The 17,993-nt window shown below is 47.6% G+C and overlaps 1 protein-coding gene across 1 annotated transcript in view; it reads right to left on the minus strand.

Moving 5' to 3' along the window:
- The window catches only part of HSD17B4 (hydroxysteroid 17-beta dehydrogenase 4), a 121,449-nt gene that overhangs the window by 72,361 nt on the left and 31,095 nt on the right, over window positions 1-17,993 (minus strand). The window contains exons 10-11 of the mRNA XM_006263620.4: window positions 13,922-13,946; window positions 12,257-12,385 (exon numbers count right to left, since the gene is read on the minus strand). Coding sequence (XP_006263682.1) covers window positions 12,257-12,385; window positions 13,922-13,946 — 154 coding nt within the window. The remainder of the gene's footprint in view (window positions 1-12,256; window positions 12,386-13,921; window positions 13,947-17,993) is intronic.

Consider the following 17,993-nt stretch of genomic DNA (forward strand, 5'->3'; position numbering starts at 1 on the left):
CCGCCACTGCAGGTCGCCGGTCTTCTTGGTGGTGGGCGCCTTATACAGCGTGCGCCACGCCGGGGTCCCGGGCTGCGCCAGGCGCCGCCGCCACACTGTGTCAGGGCGGCCGGCCAGCATCTGGGCGTGCCGGGTGCGCACCACCCACATGTAGAGGCCCTTGCGGGGCAGGGTGCCAAAAGGGCAGCCCGTATTGCTGCTGGGGGGCACCGGGAGCCTGAGCAGCGTGTCGGGCCGCTTGGCCAGCTCGCCGGGTACCGCTGGGATGACAGGCAGCAGTGGGAAGGAGTCGTGCACGGCGGCCGCGGCGGGGAGGGTCCGGCGAGCCTGGAGATGGACTTCCAGGGCGGTCGCTGCTTCCGCCGGGAGGGCGCCGCTGATGGTCCGCAGAAGCCAGCCCGCGGTGCGGACGGAGCGCAACGCCAGCCGGGCAGCCAGGGCTTTGGGGGACAGCCACGCTGACCGAGCAGGGTCCAGGAGGTGCTCCAGGCGGGTGGTGCGCGCCTCGATGAGGGCTGCCGCGAGGCTGGCAGAGGCCAGGCTCGGCGCAACGCGCTGCAGGGCCGGGCTGTAGACCAGGGGCTCCCGAAGCAGGTGTGGGAACCGCAGGCACCTGGCCTGGGGGCAGAGATGGAAGGCCGCCCGCCAGGCCCGCACCATGCTGCGGTAGAACGGGGGAAGGACCGCCCCATTCAGGAAAGTGAGGTCCAGCAGAAACAGCTCCCGGTCAAAGCCAAGGCCCCCCACTCACTGCAGGAACCGGCACACCAGCTGCCGCCACGGGAGGTGGCCGTCGGCGTACAGGAGCCGCTAGAGGGCCTGCAGCCGGTAGGCGGCCACCCGGCTGGCCAGGTCAATCAGGCCTTGGCCCCCTTCCCTGGTGGGCAGGTAGAGGGCAGCTCGGGGCAGCCAGTGGCGTCCATCCCACAGGAAGTCGACCAGGAGCTGCTGCACTCTCTCCAGGAGCTCCAGTGGAGGGTCCAGCACCGCGCAGCAGTGCCACAGGGTGGCCGCCGCCAGGTTGTTGGCGACGAGGACCCGGCCGCGGTAAGAGAGGGAGGGCAGGCACCAGCACCAGCGCTGCAGGCGGGCCTCCACTCCCTCCGCCAGGTCCTCCCAGTTGCGGGCCGCAAAGGCCGGCGGCCCCAGGAACACGGCCAGGGCTTTGAGGCCTTCCCGGCGCCAGGCAAGGCCTCCCGGCAGGTCCAGAGGCGGCGTGCTGGCCCACGTCCCCAGCAGGAACACGTCGCTCTTGCCCCAGTTGATGCAGGCAGAGGCAGCAAGCTCGTAGGCACGCTGGCAGTCCACCAGGGCCCGCACGTCCTCCTGGCTGCCCAGGAAGACGGTCACGTCGTCCGCGTACGCCGTCAGCCGGAGCGGGGGCCCAGTGGCGGGGCCCGGCACCGGTGGCAGGGCGAGGCCGGTCAGGTGACATTGCAGACCGTGCAGCAGCGGTTCGACGGCCACAGCGTACAGCATGCCCGACGGGGCAGCCCTGACGTATGCCGCGACGCACGGGGAACGGGGAGCACAGCACGCCGTTCACCTTGAGCAGGCCGGAGGCGTCGTGGTACAGGACCCAGAGCGCCGCGGTGAAGAGCGGCCCGAAGCCAAAGGCCTCGAGGGTGCCGAGCAGGTACTGGTGGTCGACGCGGTCAAAGGCCTTCTCTTGGTCCAGGGAGAGCACGCCGACGTCCAGGCCAAAAAAGCTCTGTGGCCGTGAGCAGGTCACGCAGCAGGAACAAGTTGTCCTGGATGGTCCTGCCCGGCATGCAGTAACTCTGCTCGGGCCCGATGACGGAGGCCATGATGGTGCGGAGATGGTTCGCCAGCGCCTTGGCCAGGATCTGTAGTCGGCACATAGGAGGGAGACGGGATGCCAGTTCTTCAGGCAGCCGAGGTCCCCCTTCTTGGGCAGCAGGGTGAGCACGGCCCGGCGGCAGCTGGTCGGCAGGGTCCCGGCGGCGAGGCTCTCGTGGAAGACGCGGAGGAGGCTGGGTCCGAGGAGGGGCCAGAAGGCTCTGTAAAATTCCACGGGCAGGCCGTCCAGGCCCGGGGCCCTGCCCGAGGCGAGCCCCGCCACCGCGGCATCCAGCTCCGCCAGGGAGAGTTCACGCTCCAGGGCCTCGGCCTGCGAAGCGCCCAGGCGCAGCAGGTCCCGATTCAGCTCCTGGGCGGCCCGCGGGCAGACGGGCTCAGCCGCAAACAAGTCCCGGTAGAAGGCGACGGCATGCTCCCGCACTTCACCCGGGTCCGTGAGCAGCCGGCCCTCCGGGGTCTTGAGGTGGTCCAGCGTCTTTGCCGCGTCCCGCTCCCTCTCCAGGCCAAAGAAGAAGCCAGTCGGGGCGTCGGCCTCTGCCAGCTCCTGGCAGTGGGCCCGGACCCGCGCGCCGCGGGCCGCGCCCTCCGCCAGCTCTCGCAGGCATTTCTTGCGGGAGCAGAAGCTCTCGAAAAGCGCCGTGTCGTTGCCCGCGCGGAGCAGGGCCGCCTCGAGCTCCGCCACATCCTCCTCCAGCTCCTGGGTGCAGCGGAGGAGCTCGCTCGCCGCCAGCTGGCTGTACTGCTGGCAGAATGCCCGGATCTGGACCTTCCCCATGTCCCACCACAGGCGCCAGGAGGGGTAGTCTGCTCGCGCCGCCTCCCAGCTCCTCCAGAGGTGGGCGAAGCAGTCCCTGAAGTGGGTGTCCTGCAGCAGGCTGACGTTGAGGCACCAGTAAGGGGCCTGCGTGCGTGCTCTGCCAGGCAGGCTCAGCTCACAGCAGACCAAGGCGTGGTCCGAGAGGCCCGATGGAACGACGCGGCTGCCGTGCAGCAACGGCAGGTGGTGCTGGCCAATGTAGAGGTGGTCGAGGCGGGCCACGGCGAACCCGCTGGCGCTCATCTTTGCCCAAGTGTACTGTCGCGCATCAGCATGGAGGACCCGCCAGTCGTCAACGAGGTCCACCGCCTCCAGCACAGTCTGCAGCTTGCGGGCCAAAGGCAGGTGCGGTTCCGGCCCTGTCTGGTCTAGCAGCGCGTCGACAGTACAGTTGAAATCCCCGCCCATGAGGAGCAGGTCGTCCTTCTCGCTGGTGTCACGCAGGAGGTCGCCCAGGGTCTCTAGGAAGGTGACCCTCTCTCTCCCGTCGGTGGGCACGTAGACGTTGACGAGGAGCAGGCTCTGGTGTGCCAGGGTGACGTGGACGGTCAGCAGCCGGCCAGGGACGACCTCTCGCGCCACCGCCGAGTCGTACCGCAGCTGCGGCGAGAGGAGGGTTGCCACTCCTGCGCTGAGGTTGGTGCTGTGGCTCAGGAACAAGCGGCCTCTCCAGGCAGCGTGCCAGTCGGCTTGAACATACACGTCGCTGTGCATCTCCTGGAGGAAGGCGATCGCCAGGCACTTCTGCTGCAGGCCCTCCAGGACGGCCGTCCGCTTCACTGGGTCTCTGCAGCCATTGGTGTTGAGCGAGGCAATTGTGGTAACCGCCATGAACAGGAGAAGGAGGAAGGGTAGGCAGGGTACCGGTGGGAGAGAAGGTGACGGACGCCGGGCAGAAAAACCGCGGAGACAGGGGAAAGGCCTAGCGTTGCCCTGCCCTATTCCGCGGGCCCGCCTCGGCCCCACCTGGGTCACCAGCTTCTCGAGCCGGAAGGCATGCCGACACATGCCCGGGTCCCGGCGCATAAGCTTCGCCACGTCGCTAGCGGCGCGGACAAACTGAGCGGGGTCCGGGCACCATTGTCGGATACTCTCGGCCACGTTCCTCTGGCCCTTGGTCTGGTCCAAGAGGTTGAGACCTCCATAGCTGGGGGCCACCCAAGGGGGTTTCTCCAGCAGGAGGTGGATACTGCCAACCGAGAACCGGCAGGGCTGTACCCTGGGAGGGGACTTCCCGGTGAGACCGGTGAACGTGCCCTCAATGGCCAGGCTCCCTAGCAGGCCCCCCTCTCTATCTGGGTTGAGGACCGTCTCGGGGAGATCGATCCCCATCCGCTTTGGCGGGGCAGATGTCGTCCCGCTCCCGGGGCCGCTTGTGGTGCTCAGAGGGCAGGCACTCCATCTCCTCCTCCCCATCGGCCCCGGCAGGCAGGGGAGTGGGCGGTGGGGTGGCAAGACCCTCCGCCGTCTCTCCTGCCCGCCGCCACTCGGGAGGCCGGCACTCTCCCCCTGCCTTGCTGCTCACAGGCCCCACTGGCTGGGATGGGGGCGAGGGGTTGCCAGGCGTCTCCGGGACACCCTCAGTCGTGGCCGGAGGTGGCAGGGTTTCCAGCGGGGCAGGCAGAGTGGGCTCAGGTTCCCTGGCTGCCTTTTCCCCGGTGCTGTCTGAGACAGGCCCCGAAGGGGCAGGAGTTCCTTTAGACACTCCTTTATTCTTTTTCTTATTCTTTGCTTTTTGGGGAGTAGCTTGAACCCCCCCTGTAGGGGGTGGGCCAGGCTGCTGGGGTGTCACCACCTCCAGGTTCACCACCCCGGTTGGGGCAGGGGTGGAGGGAGGTGGAGGGGGGGTCTCGGGCGCTCCACCCGACGGGGCCCCAGTGCCCGAGACTCCGGCCACCCCGGGGAGGACTGGGACAGGAAGGGACTGGGAGGACTCCCCAGCCCCTCCACCGGAAGGGGCATCCGCCACGACAGGGGCGGGAGAACCCTGGGAGAATGTCCCAGGCCCCCCCCGGGTGGCATGCCACTGCCAGAGGGGTCGAGCCCCCCGGATGGAGCAGGGTCAGAGGGGGGCTTGGCAGGTCTCTCAACCCCACCCTTTGATGAGGGCCCTGCACCCGAGGCGGGTGCACCATCCTTCCGGGCGGGCGCAGCAGCCAGTGCCTCAGCTGACTGCCCAAACGGGCACTGGGCAGGTAGGTGGGAGCTGCCGCCGCAGCGGCAGCTGGAATTCCCCCCCAGGGAGAAATACACCACATAGGATCTCCCGTGTGAGGCAAAAGTCAAGGAGGGAGGCAGCTTCTGAGTGTCCCCCATGAGGAGCATGAACGCCTGCCTCCGGAAGGACAGGATCTGCCTCAGCTTGGGGTTCCTACTCCCTATGGTCAGCCTGCGCCAGGGTCTGGTGAGGACACCATAGCACTCGACCGCGTTGGTGAGGTCCCGGTCTGACAGGTGCCAGGGGCGTGACCAAGTGGTGGACCCCCGAGACTTCCAGCCCCGCTGCACACACCTCCCTCACCAGGTTGGGAGAGCTCAGATAGATGATGGGCACCGAATTGACCCGGGAGGCATACCAGACACTCCGGCATCCCAGCAGGTCCACCAGAGCTCCAGCGCAGTCCTCCACCGTGACGTGGAGAGGGGCGTGCACCCGCATGCCATGGCTGAGGGGAAGGTCTGCAGAGACATCCCCATGCCAAGTGCCTTGGCTGCTGGCAGGCATCCCGGCAGGAGAGGGTTAACTCTCTCCCGGGAGGGAGGGAAAAAAAAAAAAGCCTCAGGCTGACGCGGGGAACCTGGGACTGGGAGGGGGCTCAAAACGCCCCAAAAATCAGCCTGGGGGGGGCAGAGCAACCCTGCAGGGGCTCAGGGCAAGCCCCAAGGCAGGGGGAGATGGCAGGGACCAAGATAAGGGGCCCTGGGGGAGGGAGGCAGCAGAATCACAGGGAGAACTCAGGTGGGGGAGGGGCAGAGGCAAACAAGGCTGCCAGAGCCCAGGGGAAAAACGCTCAGAAAGCGGGGGAAGGGGGGCCCCAGGGACAGGGTGGGTGGAGGCAAGGTTTTTTTTGGGGGGGGAGACAGGAAAAGGGGGGCACAGAGTGCAGGGAACGCGCAAAAAGGCACCCGAGCTGCAGGAGCTCAGAAGGGCTTCACCTGTCGGCGGCCATCTTGAAAGAAAGAAAGAAAAAAAGAAATTCATAAAGAAATCATGAGCTGTGACAATAATAAAGCAATTAGGAGATATTAGCATGCTAGGAGAAGCAAGCCAAAGGTTACTCGAAGCACTGTTAAGTCTCTCTTTGGCAGTGAACAGGTCTATTCTAGCGCTTGCAGTATAAGGATGATTTTAGATGTCCAGCAGCCAACACAATTCCAGAAATTTTACTCTTCCTCCCCAGTGTCTGCCTCCAACTTGACAAACGCAATTGGTTTTCAGATGTGGCTCATGCTACTGTGATTCATAGCACTATCAAGACTAGATAACTAATAGGCACTTTACACATGACTATTCATTAAAGGCAACTGGTCAAATAGAGAAACCTACAGTCTGATTTTAAAGCAGTCTCTCTCTCCTGAAGAATATGACCCTGTGCTTAAAGACTCACGCTAGATACCTATTGCAATCTTGGGAAAAAATTTAATGCAGTTTTTGTTTAATGTTACCTGTTGCCACCCCCACCCCTAAGTGTTCCAAGTATCCTGGGCTGGCTTATTTCAGAGACTATATTCCCTCACTATACTGTATGCCTACAGCAACGGTCAGGAACAGAACTGAATCTGAGGAAACAACTGGTAGCATATTAAATCTTCTTAATAGGCCCTCCTTTCTGGAACCTACTTCTTTTCTCGAACAGTTTCAAACTAAGCTTGTTGCTTTTTCAGGGCATATTACAAGGCACATCCATTCTTTAACAATCTGGAGGGAAGACAGATTGATGGAGGTTAGCCTATGTGGAAAAAGGCATTCTGTTGGCAGCTGCCCATTCTGGCATTTGGTTAATTTTTCTTTAAATCCAAAGTAAAAAGAATCTGGAGTAAGAGAGACAGGTCTATGAATCGGACAGCAACCTTCTCAAGATGCTTATTTCACATTAACAAGCATAAGTTATTTTGTATTTTCTAAGGTGTTTGCGTGGGTTTTCATTTGATTTTTTTTTAACAGGGTGCCCTTTAGAGTGTCTGAAAGTTGACGTAAACCATTAAGATATTACAACTGTATTCATATACAAGAGAAGTTTTATTGGGGGGAAGGAGGGGGGGCGTTTCCAAATATATTAAATAAAAAATTCTGTATCAATTTCTTTGGCAGTTTGTTCTGTAAACTTTTACACTCAAGAATCCCACCACTGACTCATACTTCTTCCAGTTTTTTAACTGCTCCAGTATGTAACATATTAATTCACTTTCATCTCCACTGACCTTCTACTGCTTGGCACAGGAAGAAAGACTCCCAACCTATGGCATTAGATGTACTGTGATATTTTAGTACTGAACAGACATGAATCACTCATGTAATTCCGACTAATACTATGAAGTATCCACCTCAGACACTGAGGATATTAGATAATTATATTGTCTGAAATTTTATACTTGTGTCCTGCAATTGCTACCATCACATGAATTAACAGCTTGCCAAAGTTAAGAAGATGCATTACTACACACAACACACTGACATTAAATACATTTTGACGTGAACTACCTCTGAGCTGTATCACAATTCTGACTACAGATAAATATTTCTTTGCTTCTAGTTGTAGTATCTTAGCCACAGTTGGTACTCTATAAAGCATAAATACACTAAAACTGTTTTTAAATTGTGAAGTTCAATGCTTGAAAGTCAGAAGATATTCTGTGAGGTCATTGATTCACTTTATGGTGATGTAATATAAATAAGTAAATGGAAGCAAGGTGGTCCACTTAACTTTTGGGGAAAAAAAACAAACACTGATTCTTGAATGGTGATTTGATCCTATAAGTCACTGCAGATTTTTGCCATGTTTCTTCACAAGAAAAAAAAAAAATTTTAACTTTAACTTCTACATTTTCATGTTGGAAATATAAACAGCATCTTTTTGTTCCTGACAAAGTATAGAAGGAGATTATATTACGGCAAAAAACAGAACATTAATTTGAGTAGTTACATGGGGTTTGAGTTAATATATTAATACATTAAAAAAGCCTGCCCTCAGACCTAGGTTTCTAAAAAGAAAAAGTATTTAATGTATATAGCAGATGGTATCCAGAATATTAAAAGAAAAGGATGTGGAGGCATAAAACTTGCGCCACATGACACACATACAACTAAAGAGACAGACGAGAATTACATGTACAAGACTTAGCCCTACCTCCCTTTTTTAGTCAGGAGCACCAGTCTATGTCCATCTGCTTTGCGGAAGAAAACTTTCAGGACAGAGCCAGGGCACCTCAGCCAAAACGAACAAAGAGAAGAAGCCACAGCAGATACTTTTAGACACTATTACTGTAACACTGCTTTTATTTTTGGCTCAGAGTATTCTCTGGTCTCTGCTGCTCAGTTTCTATCCTTAGTCTCCTTTACAGAATGTTCTTCTATAGACAGGTTCTTATATGCACTCATCATAAAATCTGAGCAACTTCTATGCATGCATTGAGCGAAAACATCTGTCAGTTCTCTCAATTTTTCCCTAGTGGGCAATGCCCATGCATTTAGAAGACAAGGTAAAAAAATGTTGCAGGTACATAAGTACAAGTTGGTGATATCCATAGATTTTTCTAAGGAGCATTATTCAAGTTATGCCCTACTTTCTTCCTCAGTCTCTGTACTTCAAGTCTGATTCAACTACTCTCCTTGCCGTCTTCCTGTCCCCATTTTTCCTACCCTTTCCTACCCACTGCCCACCATAATCTATACTACAGAACATCCTGTATTTTATTTACTTTTTGTTTACATTACAGAACTTCAAAAATGATTTGTGGGGTGGGGTGAAGTTTTGAGGCCAAAACTTCATGTTATAATGCCACCATGACATTCACACCCCTTTTCCCACCTCTGGCTGCTTTGTATGCTTGGATCTAACTTTTCAAGGCATGGCCCAGCACTTCTGTAGTACCTACCAGGTGAGGCCATTGGGCCTTTAGACATGACAGCAACAGATAAAAGAAACAGGGGAGCAAAAAATGACCTTTCTAAAATAATACTTCCTATCAATTGACTGAACTCATTGCATCTGTGACTTGAGCCTCCATCCAGAAATGCAGTTAAGCATATGATTAAAATTAAGCCTATGGTAAAGTCCTTCACTAGACTGGGATCTACGCAGGTTGTCACTGACACATTAGATACTGGAATTTTAAAGCATTTATACTGAAAAATAAATTAGTTCCATTAAGAGCGTATCTTTATAAAATAATATAATTCTAATAGATCTAAAAAAAAACATATCTGTATATGGGTTACACATAGGTCAGTGCCACCTCACAGCATCAGTGCTGTAGGTGCCAAAGATCATTATAAATGTGGAGAAAATGAGCTGTCAAATGATATATGGCACCATCTTCTACACTTTATAACCTAGAAGGAATTAAAAGTCAGGCCACTCCTATCAGAATGTCAAAATTTATATAATGATTATGAATCAAGATTCACATCTCTGGTTATAAGACATTTTTGTAAATTACAGGCAAATGCTTTAGCTAATTGGTATTTTTTTTTTTTATATAATTATACATAATGGGTTTAGTACATAATTGCTTTTCACAGCATCAAATTACTTAAATTAATGCTGGTAATAGATTTTAATGAAATCTTCTGGGAAAACTTGAACTTGCAGATATAAAGGTACTGTAAATTTTCACTTTTAAATCCAAGTACTCTAATTAGTTTCCCTTATTTAACAGTTGAATGCCTTTAGGCACTAAAGAGGGGAGGTGCATACTAGGGAAAACTTTCTAATATATCATACTGAAAAATTAAAATTTATTTGCCTATCAAATTCCTTTAGTTTTCCTCCATTCTTTTGCTGATTTTCACAGTCACAGAAGATTAAGCAACAGATCTCTCACACACAAAGCCTAGCAGTGCCTCAAAGTTAACAGCGCTGAGAAGCCAAGGCTGAATACTTGACACAAGTCATTTTTAGAACACAATTCTGAAGCACGGAAGAGATGTTATTGGGCTGAGAGAACCATGCTATTAAAATACTTTCAACCTGGTACCTGCGAAAGCAAAAGTACCCACTTGGTCACCCACTACATTTTATCCAATCATTTAGATTATATAATCCAAAAGTCAAGGATCACCTCTCTTGACACTCACATAAGCAAGCGCTTAAAAGAGACAGCAATGTTCGAATGAGGTTTACATTCAACCTACACCACTAGCTCTGCTCCTACAACAGCCCTTTTAATGGACATCCTGCAGCTTCCTGCTCAGCTCAAAACATGCAAAACCAACCCAAATCAGGAATTAAGGCTCTAGCCAGAGGAAGCAATTACAGCTCTAACCAAAGGAAGTAATTATAGGGGTGGAATGATGCTGTGCCACCTATAGTCACAAGCAGCATTTTACAGGCAGAGAAATAGCTGCTTGAGTGCCTTTTTTTTTTTATACATTATTGAAAAAGAGAAGACACCAGTGCTAGCCAGAGGCTAGTAAAATGAAGCATTGAGTAAGTTATTAGGACAGAACTGCTACAGGGATCCCAGGACATTCCCTGTAGAGGTCAGAAAATAGAAGTCAGATTTTAGGTGTCTAAAACTGCAATAGGTTTTCAAAAGTGGGAGTGCACTGCCCAACTCACTAAGGTACTTAGCAAAATTCTTCAAAGCACCAAAATACCTTTGAAAAAAATCTGGTCCTTCATTTTAAACAGGGCATTGCCACTGAAAAGAGGAGCCCCTCTACCCTTACACATCTTTTATCTCAGTCTATTACTATTACAGATCTGACAAATACTTGATCCCAATTACTGTCTACATGCTCAGGGCAAATCCCCAAAAATGCTAAACCACTGTAATTACCACTGACTTAATGGTTTGGAAAGTCTTCTTTAAAAATGTTGTAAAAATAGTAAAAACTATTAAAAAGTCTGTTAAGATAGAAGTTCAGCACTTTGAAGTTGTTTCTGAACAATATTTCCTGCTCAACTTAGATTGTGAACTCTTTAAGACAGGAGCTATGTTTTCCTCTATCTAGTACAATGCTGAGCAAACAGATACTACATAAATAATGTAAGCCCCCAATGGTGGTTGAAGTTTTGGGGGTTTTTTTATTAAAAAAACCCCAAAAAACAAAAAACAAAAGCACTGCCCACAAGGCAGGCGCATTAACATTAGAAACTTCACACTCAAGAAGAGAGATTTGACAGGGCTGGCACTGACCAAAGAGCCCTCCTACTCTTGACTCAGTAATATCTTCTCTCATTTTTTTTTAAACAAGGTAGCACAAGGCAATAAAATTCTGCTTAAACATTTGATCTACAAGACCAGAAGAGCTTACAGTGTCAGAGATAAGAAGAGACCCACTCACTGAACAGGAGAAGACCGCATACATTTTTACAAAGGGCGGAACAAGACCTGTCAAGAGCCTGCATATAGGGAAGAATGAAAATAGTTTAAAATGGCTGTTAAAGTAATTCAAATAACGTGAGAGTGGAAAAGAATCCTGAACATGGACAGATGAAGGTCAAGGACATAAGCAAGAGCTATTTTGATAAACTTAAAGGATAAAAACAGGGAACCCAAGGAGTTGGGTTTTCTTTACAGCTAACCAGAGCAGCAAGCATATATTTTACACTTAGGAAAAAGGAACAATCAAAATCTGAATGTATAAGTCAAAGGGTAGTTTCTTTAAGGAAGGTAATCCAAAACTGTCTGAAGGAAAGGAAGAAAGAGTGTAGAGGAAAGGTGGAAAGGGAGGCGAGGTGGGCAACAGTAAAGATACCACTGTCAGATTGGATTTAAAAAGTGGAGACAGGAATTGCTTTACAAGAAAGGATAACTGCTTTTGCTACAAAGGGGCATGCAGATTCCAAAACTGCAAAGTCAAACAAGGATAAAACACCACAGAGTAATAAAGTCAGAAGGGTCATCACCAGAAGTGGAGGTCACTCAGGATTGCAGGGAAAAAAGGGAAGACGGGATATCTCCACTCCAGTTTCTTACCAGAGGACTCCTTAAACAAAGATTTTTTCCTCACTGAGATTTCCACAAGTAACCTACATTCCATCAGCAAATGTCAAGGACACAAACATATTGCCCCCACCTGCTTTTGCTTTCCAGGAAACACAAAATGATCTTTAGTCCAATTTTAATTCTTAAACTAAACCAAGTTTAATTCTTAAACTGCATGGCTTAAGTATTCCTATGAAAGCCCTGGGGAAGTGACATCCTTTCTACCCCTAAATACTGAAACTGAAAAAGCACAGCGGTGGTCTTAAAAAGAACTGACTCTACTAAAATACTCATGATTATACTACGCAACTGAAGGAAAAAAATTAAACTGATTCATCAGGCTTTTTTTTTTTTTTTTATTAAAAATAAGCAAATCTAAATGTTTCTGTAAAAGTCTTCTTGGAAAGGAAATCTCTTTTAGTCCATTTCCTCAGACTGTTTTATTATACCAAACATCTCCTTTACCTTGGATGGTCCGGGGCTTGCTGGCATTGTCAAAGTCACAGATCTTCCCCCATTTATCTTGTACAGCCTCCGGAGTCATTGGAAGAGTCTTCTCTCGGACGATGGCACCCTGAGCTCGCTCCCAGCGTACTAATAAAACAGTGAAAATTGAAGACATTGATCACAGAGTTCAAAGAACTGGCCACTAAGACAAACTGCCAAATCATTTTTAAAGAACTAAAAATGCCTAAAATGGGGAAAAACCTAAGTTATAACCTCTCTGACCTAACTCACAGGATTAGATATTATTGAATTAAAAATGCCAATTTGCTTTAGTTGACACTTTGAAAACCAGACCGTTACCTTTTTAAATTAAAAAAAGCACAGACATGTTATTTAAAATGTTTAAATAATGTTTAATATATTATTTCAGTATTTGTACATCACACCATTCATTTTTACTAGAGTGAGTACATTGGGTCAATGTACATTGAATCTATACAAGGTCTCTTAGGGGATTAGACCATTGTTGCTCTGTTAGTTTCTGGAGAGGCTTGGGAAGATGGAGGTGAATTCCAAGAGGGACAACTTTTCTCCATCAACAGTGAGCTTAAGGACTTGGACTGGTGCCACAAGTCTCAAAACAAGGGATTTTTAAACTCAAACTCAAGGAAACAGTTTCCAACATCATCTTATCAAACAGTCATGCTCCCCATCTCCCTTTTTAGAGATCACAAAGAAGGTAAAAACAAAGCCAACTGTTGCAGGCTACAGATTTCTTTGACCTCTACCAATCTAAGTTTCATTTTTCAAATGGTAAAGTTGTTGGCTGTATTAGCAGATTGCTAACAGACAAAGATTAGGTGTCCTTGCTGATAATTTGGAGTCTGTTAGCAGCAGTTCATACCATTTACTATGATGTATTACAAAAATGGTTCCTGAAAGAGGGAGTAACTACTGTGATGCTATAGTCTTTTCTCTTTAATAGAAGCCAAAGGCCACAGTTGGGTGAACAGCCATCTGCCTCAAATAACTTTGTGCAGAGCAGCGTGCGACTTTATGCTACCCTCCATTCTGTTTAAAGAGTAAAATAAGCAGCGAAGAAGAAATAAATGACCGAGGGACAAACCCATCAAAATATCAGAATTGATCAGAAATCAGCTGAAATTCCAAATTCTTCAAATAACAATGGGGACATTTCTTCTTTTCGAAGAAGTTGTCAAATACTTGTCAGTGTAAAAACAGTTATGAAGCATCTTACTTTCAGCTAGGAATTTTTTTTGGATATCTTTGTAATGAACACATAGAACAGGATATAAAAGCATGGGCATCTAATGTAAATGATGCTACCCCTCTGTTGATATATTCATTTGTTTTTACCGTTAAAGATTTAACCAAATCTTTCACAGGCACTTGATAACTCGACTATTCAAATGAATGAAGCAAATGCCTACTTATGCCCAACAAAGGTCTGGCTTGAAGTTTATACCCTTCATTTTCTTGAAACAAAATTTGCTTCTTATTCAGAAAATGCAGCCCTCGTAGCCCCTGCTCTGTAACAACATTCTTCCCCTTACGTGTTTATTAGCAATGGTCACTGGAGAAAGAGTGGCATGGAGCTATTACAGATTGTGTATTAACTAAAAATACCTAAAGGACAACCATGCTGTAACATGGAGTACTTACATTTCCCAATCCATCCAGCTCCTACCTGCCAAGGGGAAAAAGAAAATAGCACCATCAGCTTACTTCCTCTCAGTAATCAGTCTGTGACAGAAGCAAAGCAAAACTATTCTTCAGAGGGCCTGGATGTGTGCGACAGACAGACTAGACAATTATATCACACTTAATTAAAACTAGCAGTATTTTTCCATTATAATAACTAGGGGTATGCTGATGGTCTGTTGCAGCTATACTTTGCCTCAGCATTAAAGCCAATGGACAACCAACAATGGTGGCAAACAAAGGCCAAACTTTAGCAGGCTGGAATATGCTTTTAACAGCTCTTGGCCTAGAAACACTGAAAACAGAGATATAGAAGAAAGGGGGGAAAAGTCCGACTAAGAAAATATATAAAAAAGCCAAGCCAATTTGTGGGTGACAGAGCAAATGAAGAAAAACAGGCTTTTTTTTATTTTTTTAAAATCACCTCTGTACTATCAATCATTTTCACACTTCAAATTATATGGGCCACAGTAATCTAAAAGTATGAACTCATTCTTTTTCCCCTCCAGCAAAATGAATCAACACTTGGTCAGTTTAGAGAGAAAAGGGCAAACAAAGACTGCTCTGACCAACAATCTGGCCAGCTCTTTTTCACATATCTGACATTATTAAGAGCAGATAAGCTCATTTATAAGAAGCCCCTGACAGACCTTCAGAATGGAATGCTATTTTAAATACTTCCTTAATGATCCAGGAACACAGATGTCATAACTTTGTGCTTTCAAGTCAGACACTTATAAAAATCTCCCTCTTTTTTTAAAAACAACAAAGCAAAAACACACAAGAACAAGCTGATAAAAACATGAGAACCTAAGAACTATACTGGCTTCAAACTAAAGGTCCATCTAGCCTAGTATCCTGACCTGGACAGTGGCAGAAGTGGATACTTTAGAGAGACCATATGCACAGGGACCTCTAGAGTGAGTTATCCCCTGTCATACTCTCCTTGGCATCCACCATCATTGTTTTAGAGATGCCAGAGGACACATACCTGACTGTTCTATTTAACAACTATTAATGAATCTATCATCCCTGAATCTGTCTGTCCCTTCTTGAACCTAGCTATATCTTCTTCTGCCATCTCCTGTGGCAATGAGTTCCACAAGTTAACTATGCAGGCATAAAAAGTACTTTCTCTAGTTAGTTTCAAACTTGTGCCCATGGGTTCCCTTCTCCTAGAGTCCTAGCATTCCAGGACTTGGTGCATAACAGTTCCCTTTTCACTTTGTCCACACCATCTATGATTTTAGATCTCTAGCATCCTCAGCCTTTTCCTTTCCAGACTGAAGAGTCCTAGCCTTTTTAGCCTCCCAGCGTAACAGCTGCTCCATACCTCTGATCATTCTGGTTGTCCTTCTCTATACCTTTGCCAATTCTACTACATCTTCTTTGAAGATGCGGAGACCAGAGCTGAACAGTTGATATGAACAGACTACATTTCACTCCAGGGTTTAAACTAAAGGTTTGAGGAGCATGCCTTAAAGCAACAGATTATTAGGAAGGTCTGTGATCTTCTCTCGAAACTGATCTATCCACATTTGTTTATGAACTATGCAACCTGTTTTTAAAATGCACCAGAACTAGGAATGGAAGGAAGGTAAACCTATTATTCCATGCGCTTATTCTATAGGATTAAAATATTAGTCAATCAGGCGAACTGTAGGGTGGGTGTAGCTATATGACAATAATTGAAAGAGAAGCCAGTCATAAGCATACAAAACACACAAACTTGTCCTGCGAAATAATAATGTTCTTCTTTTAAAATAGCGTCAATTTGAGTAAAATCCATTCTATAAATTGAGCAAGCAATAGCTTCATGCTACATCTACATTTAACACCACCATGTTTTCTCGCTTGCTCCCTTTATGTTACCACTGCAACAAATAGACTCCCAGAAAACAAAGGAGTCTTAATATGACCAGGAGCACATGCACAAAGCACATGCAGGGCCAAAGCTCCTTGAAGTCCCTAAAATAACTGGGTAGTTCCCAAAACCTTTGGATAGAGTTTACAATAATTGTTACACGTATAAATAAGTAGGTTAAGCACTAATGGCTAATCTAATCTAGACCGTAGACAGATTGAAAAACAACCTGTTACACATGGAAAGCATGCCTTTACTTATACAAAACACTGAGGGAGCACATCATGATGCCTGTAGTCGTAAAACTGTGGTTATTTTCAAAAATTGGAACAAGGCTATAATTACATGGATACAGGAAGTCTCCGATCCAAAGTTTGCTGTCATTCAATTATTTGTAAGTCTTAAACATTTACACAAATTAAACTACCTTCTCTTCTTTGCCTAGTATTATGAACACACACACACACACACACACACACACACACACACCAGGAGGTAGAAGAGAAAATTCTTGGAAACTTATTGGAGTCTGTACTTGCCACAGCTGGCTACATCTGAATACTATTTGGGCCAGATATGTTCAAATGTGAACAGTGAAGCAACAGCATACTCTTTACTTATACATATTTTGCAACATAATTTCAAGTGGTAGCTAATATAGTTTATGCTATCTTTGCTTCCTTATAAAAAGGAGATTTCAAAGCAAAAGTGATGGACTTTTCTGCATTGATTTGAGAGGGACAATATTAATTCACTCATTGTGTGAAAACAGAAAAATACTAAAGATTTTAGGGGGGAAAGGAACAGCTAACGCTCTACTACTTGGACCCCATAACAGCTGTAAGTAGAACTTCTTTCAAGGAATACTCAGTTCTTTGAAATCTTAACTCCCCCCCCCCCCCCCCCCCCCCCAAATCCCCATCCCATTCTCAGTTAGCAATTTAGTGCCCCATCATCTGGTAGGGTTTATTATTATAACTATATCTTTGCATCAATAATATGCAAGATCAACACAATACCAGCTGTTAGGAAGCAATTTAGAATGCTCACTTCTTAAAGCTGATGCTAACTTTCCAAAATAAAGCCATCACATCAGCACATGGTTAGACTCTATAAAGAACCCTGCATTTAAGCACACGGGCATTTTTTAGAATCAACATTTTTCAGGCATAGAAATCAGAGCTATTTTCAAAAGCTCCACCAATAAGCTACCTGAGGAAAAAAAAGCATGAATATGGGATGAAATACTATAGGAAAGGAACAAAGTGGAAGAGAAGGTAAATGGTATGAACTGCCAAATCTTCTCTCAAAGCTACAAATGCTATTCCAGTAAAAGTCGTGTTATCCTGCACCTTACAACCTGGCATGCTCTACTAACCGGCGTGCCAGTTGACACAGCAAAAGTGAAACCAGAAGTGCCCACTGTGGCGCTTCCGGTTTTCCCAAGCCTCTACAGCCTGGGGCAAAGCGGCCTTTCCCCAGTGTGCCCGGGGTCGCCCTCCCCATCCCCTGGCACACTGACATGGCAGGAGGGGCGGTGGCCCGAACAGGCCAAGACGCCTGTTCGGTCCTCTCAGGTAACCGGCATATTGGTTATCTGGCACCCTCCCATTCCCTATAGGGGCTGGATAACAAAGCTTTTGCTGTATCTAGATGAGATGGGATAATTTAAAGGGTCAACTTGTAGCATGAACTGAACTAATGTAGCTGATGTTAACATAGAGTGTAATAATAGTGAAATGTAACCATGTTAGTCTTGTCCTGTGAGCAACTTGAAAACTCCATTTTGTATCCTTCTGTTTGACATAAGTGAATGAACTTTGCATAGCCTTTATGTATGACTGTGTGTAAAAGGGTGAATGGTGATGTGGTGAGCATGTTTGTTATTACCCTGAAATAAAATAGTTTTCTGATAGCATACTGTTAGGTTAACAATAATTTGGATTATTAAGAAGTATTAGCTTTGCAGCTGAATACAAGGCATGACCTGTGGCCTAGCAATGCCACTGACCAGAAGGCAGAATGATAGCTAAGCCTTTGCTTGTGTTAAGTAATCATTTTAACTGTGTTAACCATTTTTTGAGTAAAATGCAGCAAGTGAATCCGTGTCTATGTGCTGTAAACCAGATACAGCAAGGAACAAGATAAGACAAAGAAGCCATTGTTCTA

The sequence above is a fragment of the Alligator mississippiensis genome, chromosome 3 (assembly GCF_030867095.1).
Source record: "Alligator mississippiensis isolate rAllMis1 chromosome 3, rAllMis1, whole genome shotgun sequence".
Lineage (NCBI taxonomy): Eukaryota > Metazoa > Chordata > Crocodylia > Alligatoridae > Alligator > Alligator mississippiensis.